Genomic DNA, 23842 nt, shown 5'->3' on the forward strand with positions numbered 1-23842 from the left:
GAAAGAAAGAAAGAAAGAAAGAAAGAAAGAAAGAAAGAAAGAAAGAAAGAAAGAAAGAAAGAAAGAAAAGAAAGAAAGAGAAAGAAGGGAGGGAGGGAGGGAGGGAGGGAGGGGGAGGGGAAAGGGGAAAAGGGGAAAAGGGGAAAGGGGAAGGGAAGGGAAAGGGGGAAGGAAACCCTGACTTGAGAAAACAACAACAAAAAGAACCCCTGTTTAAAAAAAAAAAATATATATATATATATATATATATATATGCAAGAGTTCTAGGGCAGGATGGGAAAGAGAATGAGGACGGCACATGGCTCTGCACAGTGTAAGGACAGCATCCAATGTCTTAGGCAGCAATGGCCTCACTGATTCAGAGGGACAGCTAAAAAGAAGTCCCAGTAAAGAAAAGGAAGCAGAGACAACTGTCAGCAGCCTCTCACTGTTTGCTAGTCTGGAGAGTGGGATTCAAGCCTCCTTCCCCAGCACGCCTGCCTGCCTCTGGAGCAGGCAGGCTTTGCCACAATGTGCTTTAGTTCTCAAGGGCTCCAAGGAACTCTAAACCAGGTGGTCTGTCCGCCCTGTCTAACTCCACTCGCTAGTGCTCCAGGCCTCACGTTGCTTATCTGTCGTAATTATCAGCACCCCCTTGGGAAGATGTTATTATTGGAAGTAATTTCACATTCTGACATCGCAGGAAACTAGCTCAAGTTATTGCTACTTCGGATCTCTGCAAAGAGCCCTGTGTGAAGGAAACTTTCAGTCTGCTAGAAAGAAATGTATCAAGGAAATATATATTGAAAATCTTCACTTCCCTTGCCTCCCCAGTAATTCTACAAGGTAGAAGGGAGGAAAACTGGTAAGTCAAAAATCCAACATTTCAAGTCAGTGTGAGTGTCATACTTTTAAGTCTGGCTTTAAAACATAAAAAGAAAGAAAATTGAGTTCTTTTGTTTTTTTCAAACCAGAAACAAAGTATGTCTTTTGGGTTTTTTTAGAAGACAATACTAAAATCAAAGGTGCAGACAATTTGTCAGGGAAAATGACACATTAGGGTTAGAGCTTGTTGCTAAGCCTGATTATCAAGAGTTCAATCCCCAGGACCCATACAATTCTCATGCATGAGAACCAATTCTGCTTATGCATGCCATGTTGTGGTATGTATGTGCATACACACATGTCCAATGCCCCCCCACACACACACTTTTTTTTTTTTTAAAGCAGAGACAGTCAAGAACTAAAACACTATCCTTATGAGGACTGTTTCCTGTCCAAGGAAACTCAAGTGTGAGCTTTCCAGTGGAACCCCAGGTCTGCAGACAATGGAAGGCCCAGGCCTTTGCAGCCCCCCCCCCCCCCAGCAAGGGAACATCAAGCAACAGTAGCATATGAACACAAGAAACTTAATTTTTTTCCTCAGACCATGAAGATCAAAAGAATCTTTCTATTCTATTGGGGAGACTCCCCAGCCTTCTCCCTCCCTTCTACAGGAGCCAAGCAAATTCCTCAGTCTCTCATGTCATTACCACAGCTGAAATGGGGTGTCCCCCTGGGCCAACTCTCTAATCAGTTTCAAAGTATGTTTTGTTGGTTCTCATTGATGCCACTCAAAGGAACTGGTCACTCGTGGTCTCAAAAGTTTTACAACAAATTGTATGATTAAACTCCTTAAACATGTCTGTCCATTACTAATCCTCTTTTGCCAACATCCCTTTCACAGGAAAATTGCCGGGCTGCATGGTGCCTGATTTATATTTCATTTTGAGAACAGGAAGTAAAGGGATTAAAGTTAAGGATTAAAACACTTACTCTCCACTGCTTTCTTCCCCCTTGTCCCAAATGGCTTCTTGGTTGTCATGGTTACTGTTCACTGGTCCTTAGCCCTAAATGAATGCCTCTTTGCATTAATAAAATATTTTAAATGAGACCTCATGAAAAACAATAGAGAAAGTATTTCTAAGTTCAATAGCCCTTGAAAGAATTTTCCTTCTCAAAAAAAAAAAAATCTATTTTTTCATTGTCCTTTTATTGGTAAGTTTAAAAGGGAAACTCAAATTAAAAGGCAGTGGAGGGACAATCTAAAGAGAAACAATGCAAACTCAAAATTAGTCATCAGGGGCACAGAGAACTCCTCTGCAATAAGAAGCTGGTTCTTTACTTATAAACCAGTGTTTGAAGGAAGATTAAGTGTCTCTGGGAATTTCTGAAATGTTGCAACACCATGTAAACAGCAGAACTGCACGTAAATGCAGAGTTGCCATTCCAAATTGCAAATACCAGGCAGGAAATGAAGGACTGAGGTTTTCACTGCCACAGTTAATGACATCAAACCAACATAAATATCCCTGCTTTCTAACCAAGCCCCGGCACTTCCTAGTGTCAGCAGCTCCCAGGGGTGTAGGCAAAAGGTAATAGCAATGAAAGCATGCTGTCAGGGCAGGAGTTTCTTCTCTGAACAGGGTATGTGGCCTAAGCCTTGTAAGGAACCCAGAAGAAACTATGGCATTGCCAAGCAAGAGAATAGAAGCGTATCTGAACTGCTTTTTGACAAACACTCCACTGACATTCTGTTTAGAATGTGATGCCTGCATTCCTTTAAAAGGCCAAAGAAAACTGAGGAGTTGAAACATGATACAAGGCCTAGATGTCTACTTGGTTTTCTATTTAATGCGATGAGTGTTTGCTTGCATGCATGTGTGTCCAACACATGTGTCTGACGCTGATGGAGGCCAGAGGATGGCACATCCCGAAGAACTGGAGTTACAGGTGTTTGTGAGCTCTCTTGCTGGAATGCTGGGAACTAAACCCAGCTCTTCTCCAGATGAAGGTGCTGTTCCTAAGAGGTGAAGCATCCTTCTAGCTCAGCTAGGGACGAGTTAGTGTAGGGCTGTCTCTGTGTATTTGTAAGAGGGACCCAACGAGAAGAGGCAATTCTTCAGGGGTATCTAGGTTTTTTATGTTCTTGTGAGCAGACATGTAGAAAACCAGGAGACCGTCTCTATCTTAATTAAAAGGAACAAATATAGAGATAGGGACAACTCACTTGGTAAAATGGGAGGACCTGAATATGACCCCCCCCAGAAACTATATTTCTTTGTTTTTTTAAGGTCAAGTATGATGGTATATACTTGTAACCTCAATTTTGGGTAGTGGGAGACAACATTCTATCCTACTTGAAAAAGTCACACAATGGTGAGACACCGTGATAAAATGGCATCTGAGGAACAACACCCACGGTTGTCCACCACTCACACTCCTGGAAGTAGAGCATGCTTATGGGGTCCCATGGTACTCCATAATGAGTGCTATAGATTAACTACAGAGGTACTTAGACAGGACTGGGGAAGGTGCTTATGAAACAGGGTTGTCGCACTATTTATAAAAGTAGGCCATGTTGGAACATGTGGGAGTTAACATTAGGCCAAAAAATTGTTGACAAACTGTCTGTATTGAGAAATCAAAATAGCCACAGACAGAATGGAGGAAAAAAAAAAAATCAAAGGAACACTATGTCTGTGAGGTCAGAAGAGCTCAGCTGGAGGCTGCTTCCTGTGCTCAGCATGTACCTGGTAAAGCCATGAAACATCTCTGAAGCTCAGGTCTCATGACCACACAACAGACTGTAAAGGGACCCAGGAGTCCTATCTGGTTGCCATAGCCGGTCCAGCCACCAAGGGGGCCCTAAGGACTCAGAGGAAAGTACTGCAGGCACAAGGCCCAATGCCTTCTCCAACAGAAGGCCACAGCAACATTGTATTAACCTTGTAAAATGGCTATGGTGACCTGAGACGTCCACAGGCATGAAAATGCCAGGTGAGTTGGGAGGTGAAGAGCTTGGCGGCTATTATTTTCCTTTACTTTCGAAGCAGTTTACCATAAGGGAAGTGGGAAAATGGGTACCTGTGCCATTACTGATGGTTTTAATCAGAACTCCCCATAGTTCTCACTAATGGTGCCAAGTTTGTGTTTGTTATGTTTATTCCTGCCCCCCCCCCCCCAATCATTTCAAGTTTTATGGTCTCAGGGGAAGAAGACGGTACCTGGGGATAATTAGGTCCCGAGGCTTATTTATGACAGGACATATTTGCAATTTAAAATCATGTTTTGCAAAACAAATAGAGTGGATGGATGACTCCTGTGACCCTGGGGTGAAATGTGATTTCTGTATTCTCTCTGCACAGATGAGGGGAAAGGCAGGAGATCTTTGCACTACCATCTCAAAATTCACATTATTTAAGGACAGACAGTAACACTTGTGTATTGGGATGGTCCCGGTACTCAGAGACAGCTCTTGACTGTCAGTCCTCATCCTCATCAGTTCTATTCTGTCAGAGCCTAGGAAAGACCTTAGCAGTGTAGACAGAGGGGCCTACTCACGGTGGTGATCCACGCTTTTTAGTCATCAAAAACTAGTGCTCCTAGGGAGGAGAAGCTCTGTGGGCTTGTGTAGCAATGTCCCAAAATCTGAAAAGAAACTGGTGCCAGTGTACAACACAGAGTGAAGGTAAATGCCACTCTTTCCAGATGGATGTGGAGGCCAATCCTAGCCTGCAATGAGCATGTCAAAGAGAGGAAAGTCTATGTTTTATTTTAGATCCCTTAAAATAAGGTAGTCTTTGTATTTAATGAAGGTACCAATGAGGAAGGAGGAAGCCTCCAGAGTTCAAGACATTTACTAAGTCCACTCAGGTGCATGATCTCCAATGACCACATGATAGCTCAGAGCTGAGGAGTTAGGTTCTTTCACATGAGCATGAAGATCAGAGGACGGAAAGGATTTCCCCTGGAGTCAGAGATGGGAATCAGACTCAGTTCCAAGGCTTTTCCCGCTCTTTCATGAGGACTGAGTCAAGGTGCTGACAGCCAGAGGGGGAAGGCTTAATGAAAGCAATTAGTTTAATCAACATTGAGGGGGTGGGGGGAGACAGGAAAATGGCCTCTGTATGCCCCATGTCAAATCTGAAACCTTCCAAAGAGGCAAAATGTAAAGCCATCGCTCTATAAAATGCATCTGTAGGAAATTGTCTATGAGTAAACAGCCACATAGTGAATCAAGTTTCAAAAATGGCAAGCCACTAAAACCATCTGTAACACATATAGTGATGTAGTTAATAGTCATTGGTTACTTTAAATCAACATAAAGCTCTCCATAGAAAGTTAGAAAAGAGCAATGACAAGTCATGGAAAGGAAACACAAATGGCCAATAACATGGAAAAAAAGGTTGCATTTCAGAAACCCAGGGCTATCACTTACATAATAATGTCTAGTAGTACCCATCAAATTCTGTCTCTTTCCTAATATTTGTGAAGTATAAGTAAGATTTAGTTTCATATAGTCCCAACATGAGTACATTGCTTCATACTTCTGTAAAGTCTTGTAAATGATACGTTGTTAGGAATTTTTATTCAACATACACTAAGATCTCTATATCATTATATGTAATATATAACTGTTCTTAATAGTAAAACATTAAAACAACCTAAATGTCTAATGGTGGAAGGCTGTTTAAGACAAATATTAAATCCTAAAATCTTAAAATGCAGCCAGTAAGACCCTTACAATCAGGTGGAAGAGACAGCTCACAGCAGGCCTCGGAGCACTTTTTGTTCTTTCAGAAGATCTGAGCTCAGTTCATAGACCCTACATGGTAACTCACAACCATAACTTCAATTGAAGAGGACCTGATGCCTTCTTTTGACTTCTGCAGGCACCAGACATGCATGTGGCACACATGCATACAAGGTGGTAAAATAAGCACACATGTAAGTAAAAATAAATCTTTAAGAAGATACTGATATAGTACTATAATTGCTATGTTTTAATTAATAAAAGCATATATATAATAAATATATATATATATATATATATATATATATATATATGTTTTGTTTTTGTAATACAAACAGACTCTCTATGTTGCCCTGGCTGTCTTGGAACTATCTATGTAAAACAGGCTGGCCCCAAAATGATAGAGCTCCACCTGTGTTTGCCTTCTAATTGCTAGGATTAAAGATCTGCATCATTATATCTAGCAGATAGATAAACAGACAGACAGACAGACAGATAGATGATATAGATATAAATATGGGAAACATACATGGACAGATACACACCAGTACTAAGTTATTATGATTCATTCATTCATTCCAATATGTATTTTAACATATCTGAAACCAAGGCATGTTATTTTCAATGGTATCTTCCTTTAAATGAAAGAATATATGAATAAATACACAAACACACACACACACACAAGTATGTATAACTTACAGAATTTTTAAATGAGAATGTATTGGACTCTGAGCACAATCAATTATTTTTCTTTCTTTCTTCCCTTTTTCCCCAGTGCTGAGGATTGAACGCAGGGTCATATATACCTTAGGGACATTCTGTACTGGGCATGAAAAAAGTACATAGGAACTCTGTTACTGTGTGGCATGTTAAGTTTTCATAGAGCTGCACATTAAAGGAGAAGCAAATCTCCCAAGGGAAGAGTAGAAAAGGAGCAAAAAGACCAGGAGAAAAAAGAAGCAGGCAAAAGAACTGGCTGGGGTAATTGGGGAATCTAGGACCTAAATCTAGAGTCAACTGTGAAGAGTGCATGTAAATGAATGTGAAAGTATGCTTTGAGCAAGCATACACAAAGCTAGGAAACACAGATATTGTCATACCCAAATTTCAGTAAAATAAAAAAGACCAAGCTAGGAAATGTAACAGATGACGAGAGAGAGAGAGAGAGAGAGAGAGAGAGAGAGAGAGAGAGAGAGAGAGAGAGTCTAGGCTTCATATCTGGAAAGATTCTACCCATAGGTTAGTGAGCCATAAGGAAGGAAGTAATCAGAACCTGGGATTTATCACAGAAAACACCCAGAGAATCACTTTCTACTTACATGCTGGTGAGAGAAAACCACACATACAATGAGCCAATCCCAGTAAGACATTTAGCGATCTCTCATGACGGCATTTGAAGGATGGAGAAAGCTAGAATTGATGTTAGCACAGCAGGCTGTAGACACAGTCAGATGAACCACAGCACCAAAAGAAGGCTGATCAATGGAAATGCCAACCTAACTAACTGCCCATCCCCTTTCATCCCAAATTACTCACTCATTCCTATGTTAGCACCATGATTATCTCCCTAAATCATAGAACTGACCACAGTCATTACCATCTTAGCAGGGCAGACTAAGACCCTTCAACATCAGCTCCCTTGCAAACCTTCCCAACCTCAATGCTTGACTCATAGTAACTTTCACGTGGCTATTGATGAAACTGTATTCTCCACTGCCAGGGAAATGGAGACAAAGGTATTCCATGAGATCCATTCGCAAAATGACCTAGAATGTATGCGATCACAAAAAGATTGAGAAAACCGGGCTATGTATCTATGTGTATCTATAAGCAAGGTCACTCTCAAAACAAAAAAGCTCCCTTGGAAACAGAACTGAGTATGGAATGGGTATTTAGGCTTTCAGCTCTCTAGTATAAGGTTTGTGTAGTCAGGCTAAACCGGGTCTAATAAAGATTCCCCCTGGAAGTCATAAAGCTTCAGATTACTTAAAGAGGATTTCTGAATATCTTTGTTTTGTTTTGTTTTGTTTTGTTTTAGGTGTACTCACATGCACGCAGGTTTCTCTCTGTCCAAATGTCTGTCACATGTCTGCCTATGTATCCAGGTATGTATGTGCAGAGACGAGAGATCAACTCTGGGCATCCTCTTTGTCTCTACTTTGTGAGACAGGATCTCTCACTGGTCCCAGAACTCACCATTTCAGCTAGTCAGTCCCACTTATCTTTGACCTCCCAACACTGGGTCACAGACATGGCTGCACTGCTTGGATTTCTATGAGTGTTTGCTGATCTGAATTCAGGCCTTCATGCTTGCACAGTGAACACTTTACTCACTGAGTCATCTTCCCAGCCCATTTTGGAGTTTTCTGCATTTGATTGCCTTCAGAGGCATCAGAGGTGGCACTTAAGGATCTTCTAATGTTGCCTAACTACACTTCTACCAATGCCTGCTCTGCTGCTATAGGAGGTCCCTGCAGTTTGGATGCAGAAAGTCCTCATCTTGAAAAGTCACTTAGACAAAAGAGCTTTCTATTCTGGTTAAAAGAATAAATAGCTTCAGAGAGGCAGCTACTATCTGTAATCCTTCAACAGCTAACTCAAGCTACTCAACCAACAGAGGAAACAGTGAACATTTCAGACATCGCATGACACCTTGCCAGCGTTTGTAAAGAGAACTCTGGATTGCCAAGTGGGAGAAAATTCTTTCGCCAAAACATTTAGAGAAATGCCAAGATTGCAAACAGCATGTCAAGACTTAATGGATGGCTTTGCATTAGGCAGCATTAACTAACTCTGGCACATCCTCTGTCGGCCTCTTGGCTTGTAGGAAAGCAGTGTGCCACCTCTGCCATCATTCTTGGCTCCCTGCCTACTTCTAAGCCTTTAGCTTCTCAGAGACGAGCTAGAGATTAGACAACGTAATAAAAAATTCATCCCGAGTCTAAAGGCCAAAGAGAATATATACATTCACGATGGCTCTGAAATGTGGAAGTGTCAGAGGCAGGGAACCAAGCCCTTTCTTAATATCACTATTGCCACGATCACAGCTGAAGTATCCAGAATTACAGAACCTGTGTTTCACCTGATCTTTAAATGGCAGCTGTAGAGGGTCTCAAGGGCAGCCACATGACTTCTTCAGCAAAAATAAAACACAATAGGCCAAGAAAAATGTTCCCTTTCCCTTAGAAAATTCTGGCTTTATCTTATTTTTAACCTCTTTTTATACTTTTTAAAATATTATGTGTGTGTGTATGTTTTATCTACATGTATGCACATGCAGCATATGTCTTCAGTGTCCACAGTGGCCAAAAGAGGACTTTGACAGTCTAAAGCTAGAGTTACAGATGGTTGGGAGTCATCATGTGGGTGCCAGGAATCGGGAAAAGCAGCCACTGCTCTCACATGCTGACCCACCTCTCCAGCTCCTTACTCTGGCCTCCTCTTCCACTGACCAAAGCCAGTTTCCTCAACGGAAATGGAACAAGCAAAGCATTGTGCTTTGACATGCCCATATGGACCTATGCTGTCACCCCACACAGAAGACCTGTGACTCCTCCCATGACCCATCTGAGTAAAGGACAGCAAGAATCACTGTGCATGGACTTTCTTACTTCTCACACCATCTGAATGAATAGTTCTTATGAGCCTGGGCTTACAAATGTGCAGCCCAAGTCCTGAGACATGGAGCAGCTCGACCAAAGGTTCTAGCATTAAAACTGTTGATGGAAGAAAGATGAGAATCCAGGCCCTTGACTCACTCCGTGTCAAACAGATCCTAATTAGAAATAAAATGCGCAATAAATATAAAAGTAAGTAAATTGGTAAGCCTGTGAACTTATGTAAGGTCAACTCAGTACAGTCAGCATCTACAATGGACACAAGGTAAATCTCTTCACTATGCAAACAGGAGCCATGCACCTTCCATCTATACAGTAGTAGTTAGGGATGGTCTGGGGTCAGGCAGCCATTCTCAAGCTAAAGACAAGAATTTCTGAAAATAGTCAGGTTAGACTGTTCTGGTAGAGATTTCCAAAACATATTTAAAAAAAAAAAAAAAGTCATGAGGTTTTTTTTTTTGGGGGGGGGGAGAAGAAGAAAAATAGAGTAAATAGATTATCAATTTTTATTCACATCATAATCTCTTTCCATTAATTATTTTTTTAAGCAGCTAAGATCACTTTAAGGGGAAAATTAATTAATGAAAGTACCTGAAACAGAATGTTGTTAGCTTACTGAGATTTCAACGACCTCTTGGTAGTCCCTATGAATGCCGTGTATTGGGTAAGACATAATCCCTTGGAGAACAGCTAGCTTTGATGGCAATACACACTGTGTCAGGTACCACACTCAGTGTTTTACCGCCATTATCTCAATATGACATGGGCACTACAATAATGAACGTCATACAGTTATGACAAAACCCACTGCTTTGTAAGTTTTGATGTATCATAATAAAGTTGTGCAACTGCATAAATTACAGCATCACAATGTAATATATCAGTGAAAAACTTGGCATTAACTCACATCCTTAAAGCAGAATTATCTATTCTCTCAGCATGATGTTTCTAAATTAGCTAACCTGAACATATTTATGCTGAACAGTCAATGCTACAATGCAAGAGAATAGGACCAGGTACATCTAATAATTCTTTTCTCTTTCCCTAATGAATAATCAATTAGCACTGATGTAAAGGACACTCAGAAGTTCATGATGCCTCAGTTTCATGTAGCTAGTCTTATCTTTAAATAAAGAAACCACAGTTAAAATTCATCATAATGGACTTTAGTCACGGTCAGTTTTATGTTTTGTCTTGGCTAGCCTATAATCTACCCTAGTCAATAAAACATTCACAATTTAAATACTGCTGTGAAGACATTATGTGAGTGCTTAATAACTTCAGTCAGTTGACTCCATTATCTGATGACCACTGTGGGTCTGATGTCGTCAATCTGAAAGATGTAAGAACTCGAGCTTCCCAGACGAGACTTTAGCCCGTGGCAGATGGTTCACACTCCTGGCTAAACAATCCAAATGAGCAGAAAAATGCAGGTTTCTTAATCGTTTCTTCCCCTCACCACTCACATTCAGTCCATTACCACTTCCTCTTCTCTCATTTCAAGCCAGACTGTTTCCTTCCAACCCTCTAAAAGTACATCAACTCCTGACTCTGATCATTGTTTACAGTCTCATTCCATTCTCCAATTAACTAGCAACACATGTAGCCCTCATCTTGTCAAAATCCAGCTTGAATATCAGTGCTGTTTATGTCAACGTGACACAAACTAGAGTCATTTTGGAAGAGGGAATGTCAATTGAAAAAAAAAAAATCCCTACTGAATGGCCTACAACTATGCCTGTGGTGTACTGTCTAGGTTTATGATTGATGTGGGAGGGCCCAGCTCACAGTCGGCAAGGCCATCTCTGGGGAGGTTCTCTTGGAAGGCAAGCTGATCAAGCCAAGAAGAGCAAGCCAGTAAGCAACACTCTTCCATCGCCTCAACTTCAGCTCCTACCTCCAGGTTCCAGCCTTGTGTTCTTGTCATAACTTTGACAGTGACCTGAAAGTTGTAAGCAGGAATAAGTCTCTTCCTTTCCATGTTGCTTTTGGTCATGGTGTCTCATCAGGGCAATAGAGGCTCCAACTAAGACTGCCTCTCTGCCTCCAGGGAAAGGAAACTATCTTTACCGTTTCATACATCCAAACACATAACAAAAAAAAAAAAATCAGACACTAGAAATGTCGTGAAAATACTTGTGGAATAACTTGAATGTCTTAAAATTCTATGCTAGGGAAGTTAATATTCCAGAGCAAAGAAGGAGAAATATTCTTAACTGGGTAATGTCTTAGGGGAAGGTAGTTATAATCAAAGCCATATGAGTAAGGCTGGCTTTCACTGGGCATCTTGCTTTTGCCTCAGAATCTTCATTTCTATCAGTGAAGTCCAGGGAGCCTTTCTAAATAAAAACAATTTGTTTTGCATGTCTTTGGGGGGAAGGTTCTTGAGCTTCTTCAAGCTATCCATCTCCAGCCATCCCACGAAAGCTCAGGTAATAACCCTGGGACAGAACCAAGCATCACAGGTTTAAACTTTATTCCCTCTGGTTTGGGACCATTTCCTTTCCTTTTTATGAGCCATTTTTGCAGCATCCATATGTTCCTGAAAGACAGGCTGCAGCAATATCTGAGAGATGGCTCCTCCAAGAATACTCAGTTCTCAAGGAGGAAAGCGTTTCCAAGGACATTGTTCATGTGCTGTCACTCACAATGGGCTGCCGGGCATGGCTGCTACGTGACACAATGCTTTCCTCCTGAAACGGCTTCTCTTTCACCTCTGGGGCCCTGTGTTTGCCTTTCAAAGTAGCTGCAAAGATGGGAAAGTGGAAAAACTGGAGGAATGTAACTTGTTAAGTCACGATGCAATCCTAAGCACTGTTTAAAAGAAGCTAGTACCTCCTGGTGTCCAATCCAAACACAGTGGGGACAAGGCCACCTGCCCAGTATCTGCCATGAAAAGTTTTAGCATAAGCCATATCCAAGTCCTTGTGTGAAGTCACCCTGAAAATAAATCCTCACAGCTCAGAGGGCCAAGGTACAATCAATGTGAAAGTATTACCCAGGGAGAAAGGGGACAGAGTTCAGCTGAAGCTGAGAAGGGAAGACAGGCACGAACTAGCAGAGGGAACAGTAACCATGAAAAGAGGCTCGAGTGTTTTGGAAGCTGAAACAAAGAGTAGGGACACCTGGGAGGGGCAGTGTGAGGTTGTCTCTTGGTAGCTTAAACACAATGTTCAGACTGCAAAGACTGCACATGACAACGTTTAGTGATGGAATAAAAAACAACAGTGACTTCAAGGACGGCAAGACATGACTTCAGTCCTTTAACAGCCTTTGACGTTTGCAAAGACACTCCGTGTACCATGTCACAAGGCAATGTGTAGGCATGACACATCACACTCCTCTCTTCTGCCCTGAAAGCACACGTCTCCATTCGACCTATCATCTTAGGAGAGCAGAGACAGTCTCATGTCACTCAAAATGGTCAGGAGCAGCCAAGGCCTCACCTGCAAATCAGGCTCAAAGGCTCACACATGCTGACCGCCTGAGTTGTGCTGTGTGGCTGGAGGTAGAAGCCACCAGTTTTGATGACCAGAACTTGTCGCTTTCATGCCATCCCAACTAATGAGGACAGGCTGAAGAAAGAGGCAATTAAGCTAAGGCTAAATTGGTTGCACATCTATGTATGGTCCCAGTACTGAGAATTCTAAAGCAGTAAGATTCCAAGTTCAAGACCAGCCTGAGCTACACAGTGGTACCCTGTCTCAAAACAAAGAAATAAACACACAAATAAAACAAAAACCCTAACATGAGCCAAATGATTCAAAAATTGCTAGCAATTCCGGGTTCTTTGAAATTCAGCTCAAACAGGAAAGTACAGTGTTTGGACTGAAATCAATGGTTTTCTAGAATACTGCAACCAATGTACTTTTTCCTCATTTTTTAAAGGCATCATATCTGTGCCCTTCTCTGCTCACACCCATCCCACTATCAGCCCTTCTGTTTCTTCCCTATTCACACTAATGTCACACCAGTTTCCCGAGTGCTCACCTTCATGGGAATGCCAATCTAAGAGAGCAGAAAGCTCATCTCCTCCATGTGTTCGCTTCTATGGCTCTAACCAGTGTCCAGCACACAGTAGGTAACTAATAAATACTTACCACATGTAATAAAGAAAACTTTTGAGACCCTTGTACAATGTCTAATTGAAAGGCTGCGTCATGAGATGCCTGTGAAGGAGGTGGTTCTCCTGTGCGCCAGCTTCCTTAAGGACAGTTAGTCCATTCCTTGCTCTTGCAGGGGACTGGGGTTCAGTTCCTGCTCCACACATGGTGGCTTACAAACAACCTTAACTCCAGTCCAGTGTACCCAATATCCTTTTCTGACTTCCAAACCAGGAAAAGTAGTGCCCAGTTCTATGGGCAGGCAAAAGCACTTCTACACACAAACCAAAAATAAATCTAAAAACAAGAACATCAACCAAATAAAACCTATCTAATAACAATGCCATGGAATGTGTTTCAGGAGCAGTGCATGGGCACTGACTTTTACTACAGTTAAGATCCTGCCATCATCCCAGGGGTGGCAGCACATATTTTCCTGTAAAGATGAATGCAGTTCTTCTGATGGTATGAAGAACCCACGCTCATTTTATTCACTGGTCTTTCTGGCAGAAGACAATCTCCTTCAAGTCCCCCACCGGCTCCTACAAGTATGGATTATTCTAAGAAGCCCCAATCCACATGCAGCAGCAAAGATGAAAGCACTATTGTCCTGGGCCAGGTTACCATCGAAGCTGCCAGGCAACTTGTTCCAAGTAGCAATCGTTGTCAATATATGTTAGAGTTTGTGGTGGTGTGTAAGGATTTTTCTCATTAAAACATAAGCACTTATTCTTGTCACTATTGTTCACCGAACGTTTTTCTTGCAAGAGCATCTCCCACAATCTTTCTTGGAACTGAGCTCCTCTCGGCTGAGGGGGATGGGGATCCAGATGTGTCTCGCCAGCGTTCTGAGTGAGGTGTGAAGTTAGTCGCTTATCACTATTTATCACCAATGGGATGATGCACAGATGTTTGTGAGCTGTTAAAAAGGCAACTCTGTACTTATTGAATATAATCCCTATATCAGAATCCTCCTCTCACACACCCACTATAGCAGTGTTACTAAAGCATGACAGAAGAGTTGGATGTGCTTATCCTAAGGCCAAACTGTGGTACGGGCTAATTCCTAATACTCTTATTAATGATTTTAACTGATTCCTGTAAAGGAATGAAGGATAAATAATGAAAAGGAACTGTGGAATCTGGGGAGGACTTGAGCATACACCCCACCTGCCAACAACCCCACCTCATAGACTAAGACCCCACCCCATAGACTAAAGCAGAAAACAAAGAATGGGAAAAAGCAAGCTACATTCATCATAATGCTGTAAACTCCAATATACAGGGAAGTATTATTTCCATCTACCTTCTCATGGTTCCAAGAACTACACAATGCAAGGTGAGCCATGGGCTCCCCCGTGATGTTTATAGTTTTGGGGAGATTCTGGAGAAAGATGGTGGCTTTTAACAGTCTAAAGAATTACCCATCTCACTTGAAGAAAACTGCATTAAGTAAGCTGCCTTTGCATAGCCAGAATACAGAACTAACTCTAAGTATGAAATATAAACATAGGTAATTGCAATTGCTGGTGTTGAGGTCGCGAAAGTGAACATCATTGACGTTCAGCCAATCAAAGGTCAATGTCTAATAAACAATAACTCATAAAGTTCAGAATATTTATGCAAGTGCGGATTGGATGAAGATTCACATCACCTCTAACCATCAGGCATTGCTTGTATTCATTTTTTTTTTAAGTCCATTTTGACAACAGGCTAGGGTTGAAAGAAACCATGTTCCTGGTACTTCCAAGGTGAAAATGAAAAATTCTGATAAAACTCATAGCCTTGAGAAGAATTTCAAGTGGCTCATCTCCCCTGGTCTCGTATTTCACTCACGCATCGGGAAGAATTGAAGGACAGATTCTGTACCTTTTGCTCTGGAGGCTAAATTCTATTCTCAATGAACACCTTTTCTGGTGGATTAAATGCTTGGCTACTCATTTTATCAGTGTGCCCTGTTTCAAAGCATTCAAGAACTGCAACATACACGAGATGAACACGTCTGGGTGCCTGCTGACTGATGAGATGTGGTATGTGTGTGTGCTTGCTTTTTGCAAACAAGAAAAACTACTCTCTGCATATAAGCCAAACTCTCTCTGCTCCCCTGTTCTTTTCCTTCTTCTGTCTTAAAACATCTTGAAAAATGTTTGGCTAAGATTTCAGGTCCATCTTATTTTCTGGTGGAATGGATCACATGTCAGGAAGGACCATATGCCTATGGTCAGGGCTCTACTCAGGAGCAACCTGTTTCTCCTTATATACATTATCTTATGGGTGTTTGTTACTGAACCCGATTTCCAAGCTGGGCCTCATAAAACTGGCTAAGTTAAGACCAAAATAATGTCATTTAGCATCTAGGGGGAGGTTAAAGAGAGGATTAGAGAGAGGTGGGCAGGCAGGGTATATTAAGCAAGTCCATGACTAACAGGGTGTGACAGCATAGAGTTTTATTCTTTTCAGCAAAACAATTCCCTATGGCTGGGACCATTACTCCACTGTGCCTTTATCACCTTGGAATTTTTATGGTTATTTTTGATGAATTCACATTTTTGTAAAGCCCTTTTTGAAATCATGCCAGTTTTCCAATTTTTAATTAAAGTCGTAAATAATCTTAATTCTGCCTTAAAAGGTTTATTGTTTCTCTTTTTTTCGTAAGTATTGATGCCAGGAAATATTTCAAATACCAAGTTCTGACATGAGTGAGCAATTAGGAGCTCTCTAAGGTCTAGTGACAACATTGTACCGTGTAAATGTATCACACTGGGATACCGGTATGCGTTTTATTTGGGGGTTTATCAGCAGCTGCCTCTCTTGGGAGTGACACAGCCTCTTTTTGTTAGATGAAGCAACATCATTTTAATATCATGAATTACCTATCACAGATTTAGAAAGGGTTTTTGAACAGTAAACACTGTACATTTGTTACTAAGGGCTGAGACAAAAAATTAGAGAAAGTCAACCAAGTCCAATTTACACGAAATAGAGCAGACGCCAAAGCAAAACCATGGGAGAGGGACTACTTCCCTGCCCTGAAGTCATAGCCAAGGACGGGCTGTGGTGTCTGACATCACAGGCTGCTGTTCTTCTCTGGACTGCCTGCCACGGCTGCAGGAGAACTATAAATACGCTCATACTTTACAGTCTCAATGCTTTCCTTTTTCGATTAGTGCTTCAATAAATATGCCTATAATCAAACCTGCTCTCCCCTTATAGGTGACTAATGCACACCTTTATTCCACAGAGAAAGTATTTAACAATCTCTAAGCAGTCTGTGTGACTCCATACCTGTGAGCCTCAGTACTGCTGTCTCTATAGGTGGGTAATACTCTTCCATGCTTGACAGTGGCTCTGGGAACCTTCAAGTGGCTCACCTTCCTGATGACAAGCTTGGTGTTATTAGTAAAACCCCACTTTATTAGAGACAACTTAATTTATTCCTTTGAATTTTGTAAGCTACAGACAATGACAAAGCCAATAGACAATGACTCTGCTCAAGGATCCAATTGTGACAATGTGTTCTTTTAAGAGGAGACACTGTTTTCTCAGTTTTATTTACACTAAATAAAATTGCTTTGCCTTTTTAACTTCAAATCATACCTAGCCCATGTCAAAAGGTTCTGGGTAACAGTATATTTTATGAAGAGATAAATTAAATCTATTTCTAGAGGAAAAATATTTTAACTACTGATTTATAAGATTGGCTTTGTAAGTAGTTAAGTGTATCTGTTAAGTCCTTGCAGCAGAGTGTTTTTCTTTCTCAAAAGGAAGAATTGGTCTAAGAACTTTCTGTCGCCGGGCATGGTGGCACACGCCTTTAATCCCAGCACTCGGGAGGCAGAGGCAGGTGGATTTCTGAGTTCGAGGCCAGCCTGGTCTACAAAGTGAGTTCCAGGACAGCCAGGGCTACACAGAGAAACCCTGTCTCAAAAAACCAAAAAAACAACAACAACAACAACCCCCCCAAAAAAACCCCAGAAAACAAAAACAAAAACAAAACAAACAAACAAACAAAAAACAAAACAAAACATAAAAAGCTTTCTGTCTATAAGCCCTCTAGGGGCACTCAAGTTAGTATCTCTAGACAGAAAAACTTCAGTGTGTGTGTGTGCGTGTATGTGTGTGTGTTTATGATTTCCCAACACCAAATTTCAAATGCCAAGAAACGATGAAAGAAAATGCACAATTTTGACAAAAAGACACAGTGACCCAAATACCCTTGTTCTAAAAACACCAAGTTAATGCAACTCACTTCTTCCATGGACAGAACATTCTACTAAATGTTCAAATATTTAAAAGCTTGGGTGCTGGAGATAGCTCAGTGGATGAAGGGATTATTGTTTGAGCATGAGGACCAGAGCTCAGTCTGAGTGATAAGCCATCTGTGGTGGCACACACTTGTGAAGTCACTGTTTGAGAGGTGGTGTGAAAGGAAGTGGACAGTTCCTGAGGAACAATAGCCAAGGGGTGACTTCCGGCCTCTACCTATAGGTGCATACACATGTGTTTCTACCCACACAAGAATATGCATATGTGCCCACACCCTCACATTCCCACAAAAAAGTTAGTTATGAAATTATTTAAAGGACAGTAAATACCCTGTCTCAAATGTTTGGAAAGCCTGCCTGGCCAGCCAGTTGAGGTACTGTGTGAAATTCACAAAGCCAAATTAACACAGGATGGCTGGATGACCTTAGACACTTATTCCAAGCCTGTAACACTGTAATATTTTCAGATTTTTGAAAGCTGCATTAATCCCTCACTGATGTCAAGGCCAATTTAAGTTCAGTACCGTGTCCCCTCTACCCCTGGTTTCATGCATAGTACAAATCGACTAGCTTCCCTCAAGCCAACCATGGGGAATGGTTTCTCCATCCAAGAGGGTCACCCCGGTTCTTCATTAGAGTGGAAATTATTTGAGCTAGCTGGTACTTTTATGAAAAAGTGTTTCTCTCCAGAAAGAGCTTCCAGAAATTTCCATAAAAGCTTTCTGTTATTAACATTTCCTGGGGTTGGTGGCTGGCATTAATTTTCTCCAATTCTCATATACAAGCTTCCACAGAAATTTTTACATGACTGTATTAGTTGTGCCAAGTACAGCCTCGCTGAGGCCTCAGGGAAGTCCTCTCTCCTCAGCATCCAGCACAAGACATCTTCAAACTCAGAGATTCCAGTGCCACACAGAAACTCTGTACACTGCAAGAATAATTCAAACATGCTTTTTCTGGCTGGGAAAAAAAACTCCCTTTGAAATTTACCTTTTTCCTTGCCTGCTGCTCTCTGGAAGAATGTGCCTTCACGTGCTTTCTTAGGGAACTTGGGTCTGTGTAGCGCTTTGTACATCCTGGAATTTGACAAGCATAAGGTTTCTGAATGAGAAAGAAAAAGAAAGAGCGAGCTGTGGTTAAACTGTAAAGGTATTAGGGTCAGGGTTTATTCAGACTGCTCAGAGCAAGAACTGTTACCGAATGACATATGTCAAGTGCTGGGTAATACTCATGCATTTTAATTAGAACACCCAGGAATTGTGCGTCATAAAGATGAAAAGAGTAAACTTTACAAATGCCCCACAGAGATGCCCTATCCTTGACTTTTTAAATAGATTACCTTACATTGCAGTGTAACCATAATAATCTTTTGTAGAATTTTTTTTTTAATGTCGAAGTTAATACTTACATACTTACAATTATGTTTCCCTGAGAAAATCTTTGGTACTGTCAGAAATAGTAAACAGATTCTTTAAGGGTTCAGGTAAAGAAGCTGTAGAAAAGTCCAGAAAAGACTGGGTACGGTTCAGAGGGTAGGTACCTGATTCAGAAAGAGAGGGAAAGAATGAAGAAGGAAAAATTAGTGTAAAGTGAGCAAGAAACAGTAGGTCTCAAACAACAGATGAATTAACACTCAGCCAGAGGAATAGTAATATTAGTAGTCACAGAGGAGTGAAGTCTGAAGGGTGTGAGTGAGCCGATGGCTGAGGGACAAGGGTGCAAATGTGTCTATCCCAGTTCCCTGTGGCAGCAGAGGGCATGAGGGATGTGAGCATGTGAGGGATGCCCCTAAGTGCTTGACCCCTAAGTAGAAATGAAAGCAAGACCTACAGGGGAGGGAGAGACCAACTCAAGTCCATTCTGACACCAACACTGTCACTTAGTACTGATAAAAGTTCTCGATAAGAACTTTGGAGACAATGACTTGGGTTGCAAGCTAAACCGAAATCTCCCAACTATTCCAAAAACTTAAAAATGCAAAACCAAAACAGGATGAATTGTATACATGAGATGAATTATCATCTACCATGAGCACAAAGACCTTGGTCGGGACAGTATGAGAAAGAGCTGAATTCTTCTCTTGATGGCTCTGGAAGCCTGTTATGCCAGACAAGAGTGTTGCATGGCTACCTCTCCTCTGTCAGACTCTCATTTTCATGTGCTTAGCATCATCTGAGTAGACACATTGATGTTCCGACTTGCTTACTGGAAATAATGGTTAGAATTCACTAACATTTTGGCTTCTTTTTTTTTTTTTTTCACTTCAAGAACAAGATAGAATCATGGTATATCCTTTAATTTAAAACCCCCAATTTGAATATTGGATGCAACTACTCATTGACTGTTCTTGACTGATTCTGATTGATTGGATTACCTAAGATTATGAAAGATTCATGGAAGTGTGATCATTCGTAAAGCAAAATTGTCTTGAGAAATTGCTCCAGCTAACTAATTCCCTGTAGTTTCAGAGCTTCCAGAATGTGCTGTGCCCTGTATTAAATTCTAAGAAATTTAACACTAAATGTTGGAAGAAGAGGCCCTTACTTCGCCTTTTTAAAAAGTGAGCGAATATTGGTGAAAGCAACTAGCCAAGACGCTTCTATGGGGCAACACAGACTTTGTTTTAACCTGGGAATCTTTTCTGGGTTCACCTGGCTTTCTTGAACTTGCTTTCCCTACTCAGTCTTCAGCTCAGAGCAGCAAGCAGTCAGTATCCAGCAGCCAGTCTCCATCCTTATTAGAACTTTGACCATGAGCACACACACTCATGCAGTCTCCATCCTTATTAGAACTTTGACCATGAGCACACACACTCATGCAGTCTCCATCCTTATTAGAACTTTGACCATGAGCACACACACTCATGCAGTCTCCATCCTTATTAGAACTTTGACCATGAGCACACACACTCATGTCTCTGACCTTGACAGAATGCTTCAGGGAAGACGGTTTATGTACACTGATGTGCTCTGAACATCTATGCTGCTTTTAATGGGGCTGGGAATTTTATTTTACATTTCATTTGAGGTACTCTTGGAGAAAGCTTGACTATAACCAGTCCTCACAACTGGCCTTGAGCCCTCCTCCCCCTTGTGTCTGTCACCTTGGACCAGGATGCCCAAACAGCTCTCAGGCTCTGGTGTGAATAACAGTGGTATCCCCATCATTCTATCTCTGATTATCCAAGCCTAAGATGGCACGCTACATGCCCTCAGAAAAAGTATTTCATTATTTTCCACCTGTCCTGAGTAATCACTTTCCTTGTTTAGATTTAAGATGTTAATAGAGAAATTGTATTAATAAAAAATTCAGGGTTATTTTAATGAACTCAATAATCTTTGTGGGAAAACCATTTTCCTCAATAAAGAATCTGTTTAGTTGAAAAGATATTTTAATCCAAAAATCCTGACAGCTTTTGTATAAGGAATGATTAGTGGAAAGGAACCTAAATTTAAGCTATAAATTCTTCAAACAGCTACAGTGTGCTCTGGAAAACAAGTGATTGATTTCAATGAGCTTTTAAAAAGTTCAACAATTTATTAAAGTAAATAAGCATTTAAATAGAAGATAACTTGGATCTTAAAGAAAACCAATAGTTTTAACAAGTGTAATAGAGAAAATCTTTTTAAAATTATAAAAATGACTGGGTTCTAACAGATGTACTGAATTCACGTCAAAAATCAACATCATAGGCAGTTTTATTTAAAAGTTTTTAAAAAAGATATATATATATATATATATATATTAAAAAGCTATATATTTTTAATGCTCTAATTACTATAGAAATGTTTCGTGTGATTAGCTAAAATTAGCACCAAACAAGGGTATTGCAGAACAACATCAGGTTTCCTCAAGGACATCTCTGAAACTACAGAACTGGATAGCTGGAACAATTTCTTAAGACAGTTTCGCTTTGTGAATGGTCACACTTCCATGATATGGTTCAATGACAAACTGGAAAATATGGTGGGTAAGATCAGGACCATTTTTTGATACAACAAAATCAGACACTTTAACATAATTTTTTCTTATTTTTGTATGTTGAAAATCTTAGCACTTTTCATGTACTTATTTAATATTCTGTTCTAGCAGTCCTGAGCAGATCAATGAACTCAACTTTGCTCAAGCAGGACAGGTCTGTTTCTTTCCCCATATTTTGCTAAATATGTTTCCTGTATTTACCAGACAAACCATCACACTTATACATATATTAGGAGATAATTCTGTTTAGAAAGGTTATATGACATATAAAGCTAAAATGACTTCAACAAATATGACTAATAGAGACTAATATAAAAAAGGTAATAAATATGTCAACTATAACATCAGAAGAACCTTAAATATGTATGAGAAGGTGTGTGGAAATAATAGTATCTTTTCAAAATTCAAACTCGGGTGTAGTTTAATAATAGACATCAGAACGTTAACACTGAGAAAGTAACTGTCATGAATACATTATTTTCAAGAACGTGGGATAAGAGATCCGCGATGTGTATAATACATTTATCCCAACGGCTTTGTTAAGTGAAGTGAAATTACACAGCATCTACCTGGCCTTCTCTAAAGAAAATGGCTTCAAAACTCGCGGATGCAAAGGAGTGTTATCAACATAATGGGAGGAAATAAAAAGACAAAAGTTATACAGACAGCATTTGCAAGGAGCAAACTGTAGCAGCATTAAGGGAGTAAGGGTGTGAAAATAAAACTCAATTGTTCTCATCAGGTTGATAAAAAAGGATGTGTGACTGTTAACACAGAAAACGCATGCATGACATGAACTCGGGGAAAAATCTGCTCTGTCTTTTTAGATGAATTACAGGTGAAAATAACAGATGGTTTCTAAAGCAAAAGACCAGATTCATGCTTAACACCATGCTGGCTGAAACTCTAGGTCCAGAGGAAAAGAATAGGGTCAACACATACACACTGTACTTCATATTCTTTGCAGCTGCATACATTGTCTATTTTGGTACAGCTTGATATATTGATAATAGCTTTAATTATCTCTAGTGGCCATTCTGTGTGCTAACACCTACTGTATGATAGCTCCTGAACTGCTTCTGCTTTCTACATAGAAAGGATTAAGCAATCCCTTCGTCCTAGAAAGTTCTGATATATAGCATAACTCACAAATAAAAAATAGAAAATAAAGCAGCCACACAGGCAGCCCTGTGGATACCTCACTGTGTTTCACTGCTGTGCTTGGCACTGGCCTCTGTGACCTTAAAACCAGCAAGCACACACCTGCACCATCCTACCATTAGAGGGGCCCTTTGGCACCCAACTGAGGCTGGAAGGTGGCCAGCCCCTGCCATCCTTACAGTGTCAAGATGTGTCCTCTGGTGCTTGGCACGGTCACTGGAATTGCTGAAGGCCTTCTGGCAGCCTGGATGCTGGCACAAGTATGGCTTCTCACCCGTGTGGCTCCGCAAGTGAATCTTGAGGTTCTCGAGCCTGGAAAAGGCCTTCTTGCAGCCTTCAAACTGCAAAAAGAAAACAAGGTTTAGTTATTGAGTAGGACCCAAATGCCTGAGACGAGGGAAGAAAAACAACCATTAGTTTGTACTCAGCTAACAGTAAGATGAAATTAAATCCAAACAGTAACAAATATTGCTTCTAAAAATATGCATATGTTTATGTGAATTGCATCTTTCCCACAGCACATACATGCACGTTCCATACCAGATTTTGGTCCCAAACTGATTTCTGTGATTACTTATGTCAGAGAATATTCACTGTGAGCCATCTGGCTCAATCAATAGAAACATAGTAGTGTGTATCTTGAAGATTTATTAAAAAATTAACACCCTTTGCTATTTCAAAATTGGTCTATGTAGAAGGGGCCAGGAAGGAAGAAAGTTTTCAACAACAACAACAACAAAAACTAACAAGAAAAATTAAAGTGATCTATGACTGAAAAAGAAGGCCGGAAAGGTCTAAGAATATAGGATGGGGAACGCAGGTGCCCACTAGATATGGTCCATCAGTTATGTCCTTAAATGTTTGTCTAGGTTTGCAACTTCCAAATGAGTGGCCAGTGTCAACATGTAGGGTTATGCCAAGCTGAGTAGTGTTCAAAATGCTATTTTGAAGGTAACTAGGAGACAGAGAATTCACTTAATGTTAATTAATTTTAAATAAACTACTACTTACTATTCTTGTTATTATTAAATTTATTATTGTTGTTTATTTTAAAAATTTGCATTACCTAGCTATGAATAAGAGAAAGATAAGAGGCTGGTTATTTCAAAAATACGTGTTTGTAGTTAGTTAACAAAACCATTAATTTAATGACTTCTT

General features: G+C 40.5%; 1 protein-coding gene across 3 annotated transcripts in view; it reads right to left on the reverse strand.

Moving 5' to 3' along the window:
- The window catches only part of Glis3 (GLIS family zinc finger 3), a 417582-nt gene that overhangs the window by 74680 nt on the left and 319060 nt on the right, over nucleotides 1–23842 (reverse strand). For all 3 annotated transcript variants that reach the window (XM_021205791.2, XM_021205781.2, XM_029537780.1), the window contains 2 exons: nucleotides 22864–23025; nucleotides 18533–18643 (listed from right to left, as the gene is read on the reverse strand). In XM_021205791.2, the coding sequence (XP_021061450.1) occupies nucleotides 18533–18643; nucleotides 22864–23025 (273 nt within the window). The remainder of the gene's footprint in view (nucleotides 1–18532; nucleotides 18644–22863; nucleotides 23026–23842) is intronic.

This window comes from Mus pahari, chromosome 1, assembly GCF_900095145.1.
Source record: "Mus pahari chromosome 1, PAHARI_EIJ_v1.1, whole genome shotgun sequence".
Classification (NCBI taxonomy): Eukaryota; Metazoa; Chordata; class Mammalia; order Rodentia; family Muridae; genus Mus; species Mus pahari.